Source organism: Cnephaeus nilssonii, assembly GCF_951640355.1.
Source record: "Cnephaeus nilssonii genome assembly, chromosome: 1".
NCBI classification, from domain to species: domain Eukaryota; kingdom Metazoa; phylum Chordata; class Mammalia; order Chiroptera; family Vespertilionidae; genus Cnephaeus; species Cnephaeus nilssonii.
The window spans coordinates 16,885,956-16,899,006 of NC_137072.1; the positions used below are offsets into that span (position 1 = coordinate 16,885,956).

Below are 13,051 nucleotides of genomic sequence, written 5' to 3' on the forward strand. Positions count from 1 at the left end.
TTTAAAAAATATACTAGTATTTTTCTATTGATTTCAGAGAGAAAGGGAAAGAGAGAAATAGAAACATCAATAATGAGAGAGAATCACTGATCGGCTGCCTCCTGCATGCCCCCTACTGAGGATTGAGCCCACAACCCAAGCATGTGCCCTTAACTGGAATCGAACCTGGGACCCTTCAGTCCACAGGCCCTTGCTCTATCCTTGCTTTAGACAAACCAGCGTGAGCTAAAAAACTCTCTTTAAGAAAAACTCAAAAATATCCCACAGACTATACTTTTCATGTTATTGTTGTTCCTAACTAGTTTAAATCATCCTCATATCAATTTCTGTAGATTATATCTTGGTACCTGAGAATTTTCCCACAAATTTATAAAATATTCCTTTGATCAGAAAGAAAAATGTAATTTTTGTTTGTTTTAAACATGTTCCTTAATGACGTTACAGTACTGATTTAATAAGTGAACTCTACATTAAGAAAGATTCATGCAGCTATTTTTATATACCACTGAACATTCCCAGTAGAGATACTACAGAGTACAAAAATAAGCCTTATATAGTAGTGCCCCTTGAACTCACTAACTCCATTTCTAGCATTGGAATCTACAATAATTTACAGACAATAAAATGAATAAATCTAGAATTTGTTCTAAGGAAATAATTAAACATGTAGGCAAAGCCTTAAGATATTAAGATTAAATAGTAAAAGATAAGAAATAATTTAAAAGTTCAATATAAATGGTTAAAGTATACTACAACCATCTAGAAGGACACCATAAAGTCATTACAATTCTGCACCTAAATCCAATACTGGGTTTTTCCCTCACATCAATAAGCAATTCTGACACCAGCTGTTTATCCTACAATTCAATTCAATTCTGATACTACCTACCTGGAGATAGCATTAGATTCCCACAAGTTAAGAACTCAGTACCATAATATTGTTCCCCCTCCCTCTTGAGAGATTTCCAAAGGAAGACCAGGTTATTTCCTATACTTTTTAGCTAGTCAAAGGTTCCAATGTCCTCCTCCTTCAGTATGGTTAATTTGCTAGAGTAATTCACAGAACTCAGAGAAACATTTACTTAGTAGATTACTAGTTTATTATAGTATGATAATTAAGCAACCATATGGTGGGGCAAGCAAACTCCATCCTTCTGGGTTTCTGGAGACCTCATTACATAGACATGATTAATTAAATTACTGGATATTGAACACTGATTCAACCTCAAGCCCTTCTCACTCCCCAGAGGCGGGGAAATGGGTGGGTGCGTTGGTACTAAATGTTCCAACCTTCTAAGCACAGAATAGGTTCTCCAGGCAACCTGCCCCCATCTTAAAGTGTTTTCTAAAAGTTACTTCATTAATACAACAAAACACACCTTTCTTTTAATATATATGTTTATTGATTTCAGAGAGGAAGGGAGAGTAGAGAGAGATAGAAACATCAATGATGAGAGAGAATCACTGATCGCTGCCTCCTGCACACCCCCTACTGGGGATCAAGCAACCTGGGCATGTGCCCTTGACTGGAATCGAACCTGGGTCCTTTCAGTCCACAGGTCGATTCTCTATCTACTGAGCCAAACCAGCTAGTGCAAAACACACCTTTAATTGCTCTCTTCACTATGATATTCCAGGTTTTAAGAGCTCTGTATTAGTAACAGGGACTAAGACCAAATATGTTTTTATTGTAAATCACAATATCACACAGTAATTAAAATTCATATTGAGCGTGGCCGGTGTTGCTCAGTGGTTGAGCGTCGTCAACCCATGAACTAAGAGGTCACTGGCTCAATTCTTGGTCAGGGCATATGACCAGGTTTTGGGCTTGATCCCCAGTGGGAGGCGTGCAGGAGGCAGCTGATTGATAATGTTTCTCTCTCATCAATGTTTCTATTTATCCCTTCCCCTTCTTCTCTCTCTAAAAAAATCAATTAAATATATTTTTTAAAATAAAAAATCATACTGAGTAGTAACTGTGAGAAAACATCAGACAAAACCAAACTGAGAGTCACTCTACAAATTTATGTGTACTCTATACAATTTTTAAGATCTTAAGAAAATTCACCCTCATCCCCGTTTAAAAAAAAAAAAGCTGAGGAATTTTTTCAGATTAAAGAAAATCTAAATGTTATACGTGAACATGGATTGGGTCCTGAACCTGGGTTGGGAGTGCAATGAGGAAACTTAACTAAAAAGGTTATTATTAGGACAAAAACTGAAATTTGAATTTGATAAGTTTTAGATCATTGTTAAATTTCCTGATTTTAATAACTGTACTGGAGTTATGTAAAGAAAATATCCTTATTCTTAAGAAATATACAGTGAGCTATTTAGGAATAAAGAAGCATATATGATGTAATATTCAGAACTTCCTCTCAACTCTTCAAAAAATACATGTATGTAAAGAAAGTGAATGAACAATGAAAGAAAAATAACCACATGATCTCACTCATTTATGGAAAATAAAGAACTTTATAACCTGATGAACAAAAAGATAGATAGAGGTAGTAAAGCACCGAACAGACTGTCAAATTATAGCGGAAAGGCTGGGGAGTATCGGGGAGGGGGGAAAAGAGATCAACCAAAGGACTTGTGTACATGCATATAAGCACACCAATGGACACAAGACACTGGCGGGGGGAGGGATGAGGGCATGCGACAGGGGTAGGGGAAGCTGGGGGAAGGTGAATGGGGAAAAAAAGGAGATATATGTACTACTATATGTAATACTATAAACAATAAAAAAAGAAAAAGAAAGTGAATGAGCAAGTAAGACAAAATGTTTTAAAATGGTTGAGTGTGGGTTGAGTAGAGTTCTTTGTCATATTTTTGCAAACTGACTTAAAATTTGTATGATAAAATTTTAAATTACACAAAAAAAGGTTATAGAAAGGTATGTTCAGAAGGAGCAGTTATTTATGAAATAGTAATTAAGAACTAAACTTTAATCAGTTAAATCTGATAACAATTAAGTTAGTAATATATTACAGTATTTTTTTATGGCAAATCTGGTAAAGGAAAAATATCTTACCTTTTGGAAGTTTGCCTCCAAGCACAGTAAATTTTTGTGGATTTTTCAAGAATTCCACAACTTCCTGTAACTCTTGTTTAGCTTCCTCCACCTAAAGTGACACAATTTACCAAACAATTTAAAATAAAGATTTGATTATCAAGGCCTGCTCCTTGGAAATTGAAATTTTAATTTGAATTTTTTGTTTGTTTGGTTTAGTGAAAGGAGTATACAAAAATATCCCTTTATAAATATATCAAGAGTTTTTTCCTGGCCGTTACTGCCAATTATGCAAAGTCTATTTATATATCCCAACAAAATACATTTTAAACTTCTTACATTGTTAAAAAATAGTGCTTCCTCCAGTTAACAAAAACTATTATATTAAAAGTTCTATTCATATATGTCAGTGGTATTTGATCAAGATTAAAATCCAAAAATTTTTTTTTTTGGACCTGGTTATAAGCTTCAAGGGCAAATTATGTGGACTTACTATATTTTATTAAAAAGTATATTACCATACTAGAGGCCTGGTGCATGAAATTCGTGCACGGAGGGCGGGGTGTCCCTCAGCCCAGCCTGCACCCTCTGCAATCTGGGACCCCTCGGACGACTGCCCACCGGGATCAGGCCTATACGGTCAGTCGGATATCCCTCTCACAATCCAGGACTGCTGGCTCCCAACCGCTTGCCTGCCTGCCTTCCTGATTGCCCCTAACCACTTCTGCCTGCCAGCCTGATCAACCCCTAACCACTCCCCTGCCAGCCTGATTGATGCCTAACTTCTCCCCTGCCAGTCTGTTTGCCCCCAACTTCCCTCCCCTGCCAGCCTGGTCACCCCGAACTTCCCTCCCCTGCAGGGTTGATCGCCTCCAACTGCCCTCCCTTGCAGGCCTGGTCCCTCTCAACTGCCCTCCCCTGCTGGCCATCTTGTGGTGGCCATCTTGTGTCCACATGGGGGCAGGACCTTTGACCACATGGGGACAGCCATATTGTGTGTTGCAGTGATGGTCAATCTGCATATTACTCTTTTATTAGATAGGATAGAGGCCTGGTGCACAGGTGGGGGCCAGCTGGTTTGCCCTGAAGGGTGTCCTGGATCAGGGTGGGGGTTCCCTTGGGGCGTGGGGCAGCCTGAGCAAGGGGCCTGTGGTGGTTTGCAGGCCAGCCAATGCCCCCTGGCGACCCAAGAGGAGGCCCTGGTATCTGGAATTTATTTATCTTCTACAATTGAAACTTTGTAGCCTGGAGCAGAGCCAAGCCTCCTGCTTGCTCCCTGGCCGGCAGCCATTTCTCTTGGGATTGATGTATCTTCTATAATTGAAACTTTGTAGCCTTAAACGGAGGCCTGGGCCAGGGCTTTGCTTCCTCCGTTGCTGGGGGAAACCCTTGCCTCCTGCTCTTTCCAGCTCCGTAGCTGCCGCCATTTCTGTTTGGATTTGTTTACCTTCTATAATTGAAACTTGTAGCCTTAAGTGGAGGCTTAGGCCGGTAATGGCAGGCGGAAAGCTTGGCTTCCCTGTTGCTGAGGAAACCCAAGCATCCCTCCTGCTCTCTGGGGCTGTAGCCATCTTGGTTGGGTTTATTTGCATATTTGCTCCTGATTGGCTGGTGGGCGTGGCTTGTGGGTGTAGCAGAGTTAGGGTCAATTTGCATATTACTCTTTTATTAGGTAGGATGATATGTTAATAACAGTATATTGCCATGCTATATTAATGATAAGGGATCTGTGTTTAACTTAAAACATTAATTTGTGATTATGAGGTTGTTTTCATTATAAGGAATTTCTACTAGATTATAAATTATTCAGTTCCTCATAAACACTAAAGGGCATAACTAGAATTGAGCTATGATGTAATGATTTATTTTTAATCTTTATTGTTGAAAGTATTACATAGGTCCTCCTTTTCGTAATGATATTTTGTAAAAGGATGTGGCCAAAAAAAGTTTAGAAGATTTAATCCTCAAAATAACTGTTTGCAGAACTCATTTCTACCATGAATGAATCCCAATCCTACCAACAAAGATAATAAATAGAGCATCAGCTCAATTTTTAAAAAACTCTAATGTAAGATTACAAAAGCTGCCTATCAGAAATGGTGAGACATTTTCCTAGTTAGCATACTAGAAAAGTCACAAATGCAAATGATATCAAAAGTCACTACTGCCAGAATGATACCAAAAATTAGTGCAGAAGGCCAGATGTTAAAACAACATAGGTGCCCTAGCCAATGTGGCTCAAAGGTTGGAGCATCGGCCCACACACCAAAGGGTCACAAGTTCAATTTCCAGTTAAGGGAATGTACCTGAGTTGCAGATTCAATCCCCAGCCCAGGTCAGGGGGGGCCTTTGGGAAACAACCAATGGATGTCTCTCTCTCACACTGATGTTTCTCTCTCTCCATCTTCCTTCTCTCTCTTCCTTCTCTCTCTCTCTCTCTCTCTCTCTCTCTCTCTCTCTCTCTCTCTCTCTCTCTCTCTCTCTCATCAATAGCTCCATGAACAAATAATGAACATTAATTCTTTAGGTCCTTTATTCTCTCTTCCTCTAGCAAAAATTGTTCTTATTTCAAATACATGTATAGCTTTTCCCATCTTCTTCAAATCTTCACTTATATGTCACCATCTCACTCAATCATTCCCTGAACACCCCAATTAAAATTGTGACCTTTAGGCCCTAGCCGGTTTGGATCAGTGGATAGAGTGTTGGCCTGGGAACTGAAGGGTCCTGGGTTCGATTCCGGTTAAGAGCACATGCCCAGGTTGCGGGCTCAATCCCCAGCAGGGGGTGCACAGGAGGAAGCCAATCAATGGTTCTCTCTCATCATTGATGTTTCTATCTCTCCCTCTTTCTTCCTCTCTGAAATCAGTAAAAAAAAAAAAGTCACCTTTAGAAATTTTGAAAATGGCAGCAGAGTAGATGGAAGATACACTCACCTCTTCCCAGGACCATATCAGAGTATTGGCTAAAGTGCAGAACAATCGATTTGAATAATCATCTGTCCACTAGCTGAACAGAAGACTTATAACTAAAAATTTACAGAGGAACCTGCATCGAAACAGGTAGGAAGGGCATGTGCGGTAGGTGAGAATCCTTTGGGCTATTTTGGGTTATAGTTCCCTTATGTAATATTTTCAACAATAAAGATTTTTTTATTTTTTTAAAAAGGAACTGCCTTATGACCCAGCCTTCAACTTCTGGATATATATCCGAAGAAATCCAAAACACTTATTTGAAAGAATATATACACCCCTATTTTTATTACTGGGTTATTTACAACAGCCAAGATATGGAAGCAACCCCAGTGTTCATCAATAGATGAGTATATTAAAAAGCTCGTACATATATACAATAGACTATTTCTCAGTCATAAAAAAAGAATGAAATTTTACTATTTGCAATAGCATGGATCTAGAGGGTATTATACTAAGTGAAATAAAACAGATAGAGTAAGATAAATACAATATAATTTCACTTATGTGTGGAATCTAAAGAACAAAATAAATGAACAAACAAAATTGAAAGAGACTCATACATAGATACAGAGAAAAAAAAATTGCAGGTTGCCACAGGTGAGTAGAGTTGGGAAATAGATGAAAAAGGTAAAGGAATTAAGAAGTACAAATTGATAGTCACAAAATAGTCATGGGGATATACAGTACAACACAGGGAATATAGTCAACAATGTTCTAATTACTATGTATGGTGTCAAGTAGGTGTTGAAAATAGCAAACGATGGTATAACCACTATACTGTACCTGAAACTAGTACCAAATAATACTGAATATAAGCTGTCATTTGAAAAATAAAATTTTAAAAATAATAAAATTGTGACCTTTATCCCAGAACTTCCCATCCTCTTTACACCTTGCTCTATTTTCCACCATAATCCTTTATCACTTAACATCTATTATTTCCTTATATGGCATATATCCTTGTCCAATTCCTGTTAGAATTAAAACTCCAAGAGAGCAGAGATTTTTTTCAGTTCTTCTATCCCAGTACATAAAACAGGAATTTGCACTTAAAAGACACTATTAATTATTTGTCAAACCAATAATTTAATTAATTGCCTATGAACTAGCAATGAACCATTCTATTCACTCAAGGATTAGATCTAGGCACTCCAAGCTTCTAATTATGGCTTGGTCTTTCTGGTAACCAGCCCTCATTCTAAAGCTATCCAGTAGCCCACCAACAGACACCTCATTAGAACAGAAGACACTCCTTGAGAGAAAACCAAGATGGAGGCATAGGTAAACACCTGAACTGCTGCCTTGCACAACAATTTCAAAACTACAACTAAAAGACAAAACGTCTATCACCCAGAACGACGGGAAAGCTGGCTGAGTGGAAGTTCTACAACTAGAGGGAAAGAGAAAAGAGCATTGAGACGTGCACAAGTGCTGAAAAGCTGAGGTATGGAGGTGCGTGAATCAGGCTGGCAGCAGGCAACTGGCTGCACTACTTTTTTCTACCTGAAGGGAGACAAGCTACCAATTACTCTGAACTCCAGTTTCTGGGGAGAAACTGGGGACCCAAACTCCTACGGGGAGAAGCTGGACTGTCTGTCATGGGTCGGAAAGTGAGGGTGACTTTCTTGCAGAGGTGCGCTCAACAATCATTGTTTACTGTGTTGGGGCGCGGGACACGGGGACTTGGAAACGCGGAGACGCAGAGATGGCTGACTGACAGCCATCGCTGTTTGCCACTCCCTAGCCTAGTGACTTTCTGAGACCCCGCCCCGCACAATCTACAAACCCCCCCAAGATCCACGCAGCGGCTTTTGCATATAAATGGCCTGCCCTATCGCAGCTTAACCTAACAAACTGCAGCTCTGGTCAGACACCTCCAAAACCTCCAAACCCCAAGGAAAGAGGAGAAAACTGTAATTCTCGCTGTAGCTCCTGCTGGGTGGCCTCAGACAGTAGCTGACCTGCACCCATCGAAGATCCAGAAGCTAGTGTATCTAGTGGTCAGTGTAAGATGACACCAGATTTCAACTATTCACATCCATAAGTGACACATTCAAGAGGCAGACTCAATGAGCACCAAAGCCCCACTGAAACAAGTCCTGCCCCATAAGCGTGTCTCCAGCACAGCAGTTCTTCCATTATAGACACAGCGGGTCCTCACAACCAATTGGCCTGGAGGTCAATTCCTCCCAGTGACACCAACAACAATCAAGACTTAACTACAACTAGGCTGTATACACAGTCCACTAAGGGGTGCACCAAGAGCGTCCACCTCAGGTAACTATAGGTCACCTACCACACAAAGCTATATATTTGCCCTATAGGTCACCTACCACACAAAGCTACCCTACCAACTCAGGGAAGCAGCGAAAATATGGAGACAAAGAAACAGATCACAAACGAAAGAAATGGAGGAGAACAAACAAATGGACATAGAGTTCAAAACCACGGTTAGAAGGTTTTTCAAGAATTTCCTAGAAAAGGTTGACAAATTTAATGAGACCCTCAAGGATATGAAAAAGGACCAACTAGAAATTAAACACACACTAACTGAAATAAAAAATATTATACAGAGACCCAACAGCAGACTAGAGGAATGCAAGAATCAAGTCAAGATTTGAAATAAGAAGAAGCAAAAAACACTCAACCAGAAAAACAAAAAGAAAAAAGAATCCAAAAATTTGAAGATAGTGTAAGGAGCCTCTGGGACAACTTCAAGCATACCAACATCAAAATTATGGGGGTGCCAGAAGAAGAGAGAGAGCAAAATACTGAAAACCTATTTGAAGAAATAATGACTGAAAACTTCCCCCACCTGGTGAAAGAAATTGACTTACAACTCCAGGAAGCACAGAGGACCCCAAACAAAAGGAATCCAAAGAGGACCACACCAAGACACATCATTATTAAAATGCCAAGGGCAAAAGACAAAGAGAGAATCTTAAGAGCAGCAATAGAAAAACAGTTAATTACCTACCAGGGAGCACCCATACAATTGTCAGCTGATTTCTCAACAGAAACTATGCAGGCCAGAAGGGAGTGACAAGAAATATTCAAAGTGATGAATAGCAACAACCTACAACCAAGATTACTCTACCCAGCAAAGCTATCATTCAGAATTGAAGGTCAGATAAAGAGCTTCACAGATAAGAAAAAGCTAAAGGAGTTCATCACCACCAAACCAGTATTATATGAAATGCTGAAAGGTATTCTTTAAGAAGAGGAAGAAGAAGAAAAAAGTAAAGATAAAAATTATGAACAACAAATACATATCTATCAACAAGTGAATCTAAAAATCAAGTGAATTAAAAATCTGAGGAACAGAATAAACTGGTGAATATAATAGAATCAGGGGCACAGAATGGGAGTGGATTGATAATTCTCAGGGGGAAAGGGGTTAAGGGGCGTGCAGGAAGAGACTGGACAAAAATTGTACACCTATGGATGAGGACAGTGGCGGGGAGGAGGTAAGGGCCGAGGGTGGGGTGGGAACCAGGTGGAGGGGAGCTATGGGGTGAAAAAGGGGAAATAATTATAATAATCTGAACAATAAAGATTTATTAAATTAAAAAAAATAAAAATAAAAACAGAAAAAAGAAGACGCTTCATATCATCCAAGAAATTCCAAGGGATTTAGAAGCTCTGTGTCAGAAATAGTGCTCAAAGGCCAAATAGTTGAACAAAAGATGCTTCCAGTTCTCTCATCACATAGGAAATTATGAGTGTTTTAGGAGCTCTGCTCCAGGTACTGGGGGCAGAGACCAATATATGTATTTTCTATTATTCACACCTTTAGAATTAAATATTGACCTTATACAGTTAATGTTTAAAGAGGTGAAGGTAAACTTTTTAACTTACTCCTTTAACATGCTCAAAGGTGACATTTTTCATCTGGACAGGATCTACTGCAGAATCAAGCCCCGTTGTTGTCCGGAAGCGGACTAAAGGAAACAAAATATGTATGTTTGACAGATTCATAGAATTCCAACCACCTTATTTTTTCAGAAGCAAGAAAGCAAAGCCCAGACAAATTATATATCTAACGTCACATACATTAAATTAGAGTGAGGAGTAAACACTAGGTTTTCTGGATTTCTGGACCATAATTCAAGGAATAAATGACTCACATTAAAATTACATCATTGTACTTTCCAATTAAAACTAAGGATTATATTCTTTTTCTCCTTGTAATAGCCAATGACAGAAATCTTAAACCAATGGCTCTCAAAATCCAGTATGCATAAACATCACTTGAAGTATGTGTTAATGCAGGTTCTCAGGCCACGGCACAGAACTTCTGATTTGTAGATTTAGGAAAAGGGCACCTAGAGTTTGCATTTTTAACAATCATCTTCACTTATCATGATACAACCAATCAGAGATCTACAGTTTGAAATATTTTGCCTTAACCTAGCATACAAATCTAGGCATTAAAAAAAAAAAAAGTGAAGCTTAACACTTGCAATTTTTTTTAGTATTTTTTATTGATTTTTACAGAGAGGAAGGGAGAGGGACAGAGAGCCAGAAACATCAATGAGAGAGAAACACCAACCAGCCGCCTCCTGCACACCCCCTACTGGGGACGCGCCTGCAACCAAGGTACATGGCCCTGACCGGAACCCAACCCGGGGCCCTTCAGTCCGCAGGCTGACGCTCCATCCACTGAGCCACACCGGTCAGGGCATTACACTTGCACTTTTTAAACAGCCTTCTTCCTCTGACAACTGTTATTATATGCTGTTAGATGATTTATCAATAATGATATCACTAAGAATAAGAAAAGTAGTAAAAGCCCTAGTTGGTTTGGCTCAGTGGATAGAGCATCAGCCTGCGGACTAAAGGGTACTGGGTTCGATTCTGATCAAGGGCACATGTCCAGGGTTGCAGGCTCGATCCCCAGTAGGAGGCAGCCAATCAATGATTTTCTCTCATCATTGATGTTTCTATCTCTCTCTCCCTCTCCCTTCCTCTCTGAAATCAAAAAATATATATATTTTTTAAAAAGATAGTAAAAGTTTGGTAGAATAGTAAAATATCTGGGATCAACTATGGAGAACAAACAAATAAACTAGGTAACAAAAAGCTTTCTTAAACCTCTCCCTCTTGGGTAAACTTCTAGACTAGACAGATATGAATGAGTAAACTAAGCAATTTCTAATTTCCTCAGAATAAGTCACAAATACTGTCTTTAGGATACTGAAATATAAAAGCCAAAACTGAGCAGGCAAAAACATAGGATTATCAAGAAATACTTAGCAAATCAAGAACATACAAGTCAGGAGAGCAGGTTTAAAATAGTAATTCTAGAATACACATAATTAGTTCAGCCCACTAAACTACTTTTTAAGACTTTATATAATGGATTTAATAAATTTGCAGCAGAAACAGTTGGACCTAATAAAAAATTAGAGTAATTACCCAAAGGCAGTGCATTTCATACTGTAATATATGTTTTGCTTAATGTAAGCCATTAATTAAAAAGAAAAAAGAATAATCAGTGGTCATGCCATCCCTCCCTCTAACAACCTACTATATCACCCTATCATCCTATAGTGGGTTTTAAAAAATATATTTATGTATATTTCTTTATTGATTTCAAAGAGGAAGGGAGAGGGAGAGAGAGAGAGAGACAGAGCCCGCAACCCAGGCTTGTGACCTGACTGGGAATTGAACCGCTACCTGCTGGTTCATAGGTCAACATTCAACACTGAGCCACACCAGCCGGACACTGGTTCTTTTTTTAAAACAGAAGGAAGCATGAGACGGTAATCTAGATGTAAAAGCGATTTATGGATGTTAAAAACTTGGTCTCAGGTTTCATGTCACACAAAAACGTTAATAATATCTCAGGCTACATGCAAGTTCTAGAATGAAGTCCTGATCCAAATCAACTGATATTCTTAATAATACATCAGTTCTTTTTCTCTCAAGGTAATCATGAAGAAAGTAAAAACAGTAGTTGAAAAAGCAATTTGAACCACTTAAACTTCACATTATTACTTCATTTTAGATTGGGAAACTGAAAAACTATAGGACACATTTAATTTTATATAAAGTAATTTTCAATTCATTCAATTTATTAATTTGTCTTTAAAATAACTGTATCATTTTGTACTGCTATTATAAAATTCTGCTACATAGTTTTTTAACTTAATAATTGGACAGATATAGCCCTGGCCAGGTGGCACAGTTGATTGGAGTGTCATCCCATACACCAAAAAGTTTAGGGTTTGATTCCCAGTAAGTGCACATACCTAGGTTGCAGGTTCAATCCCTGGTAGAGGTGTGTAGGAGGCAACTAATCGATGTTCTCTCTCGTTCTCTTTCTCTGTCTCCCCCACTTCTTCTTCCTCTCTTAAAAAAAAAAATCAATAGTGAACCTCTGTGAGGATTAAAATCTAGGAAACCAACCACTATCGCTACTAGAAGTTGAAATAACATTTTCACTCTAACACAATCCTTGGAACTTCCAAAAAACATTATTTTCTCAAAATGCGCAAAACTTTAATTTGTACAGTGCCTAAAGAAACTTTTCTTGTAATCTACAAATCAATGTAAAATTTTCTTTAAGTCTTAAATATTAATTAGACTATGAAAAAGAAATGAGTATGTGAAATATTTTTAAGATTAATAAGTCAGATAAATAAAAAGAAACTTTACCAGATAAAAATGGGTTTTTTAAAAGTCCATAAATGCCAAATAGCAGCAGAACAAAGAGAATCAGACGAGTTCGTCTTAGAGAATCTGGAGAAGAAAAAGCAGTAAATCAAATTTTATCAATGAGAAATGACAGCTCGATGAGATGCAAACATTAGGTTACTGATGGTAATCATATTTCATCACACACAATTTTGGGACCTGGTGTTCTTTTGCATAATTTCCATAATTTCCTTTTAACACCCTGCTACCAAAAACTTCATAAAGCCTTGACTTTGGTTTCTCAGTTGAGAAAGGGAAAATACCAGCAGATATTTCCAATTTCTGCACAGCTTCAGTTATAAACATAATACAATATAACCAATTAAAAATTGGATAAGTAGTAGAAAAGCTATTCATAATCACT

At 38.3% G+C, this 13,051-nt stretch overlaps 1 protein-coding gene across 1 annotated transcript in view; it reads right to left on the reverse strand.

Annotated features, from left to right (window-relative positions):
- YME1L1 (YME1 like 1 ATPase) overlaps positions 1 to 13,051 on the reverse strand; it is a 74,925-nt gene that overhangs the window by 22,820 nt on the left and 39,054 nt on the right. Inside the window, exons 7-9 of the mRNA XM_079772695.1 lie at positions 12,649 to 12,732; positions 9,847 to 9,929; positions 3,035 to 3,125 (exon numbers count right to left, since the gene is read on the reverse strand). Coding sequence (XP_079628821.1) covers positions 3,035 to 3,125; positions 9,847 to 9,929; positions 12,649 to 12,732 — 258 coding nt within the window. The remainder of the gene's footprint in view (positions 1 to 3,034; positions 3,126 to 9,846; positions 9,930 to 12,648; positions 12,733 to 13,051) is intronic.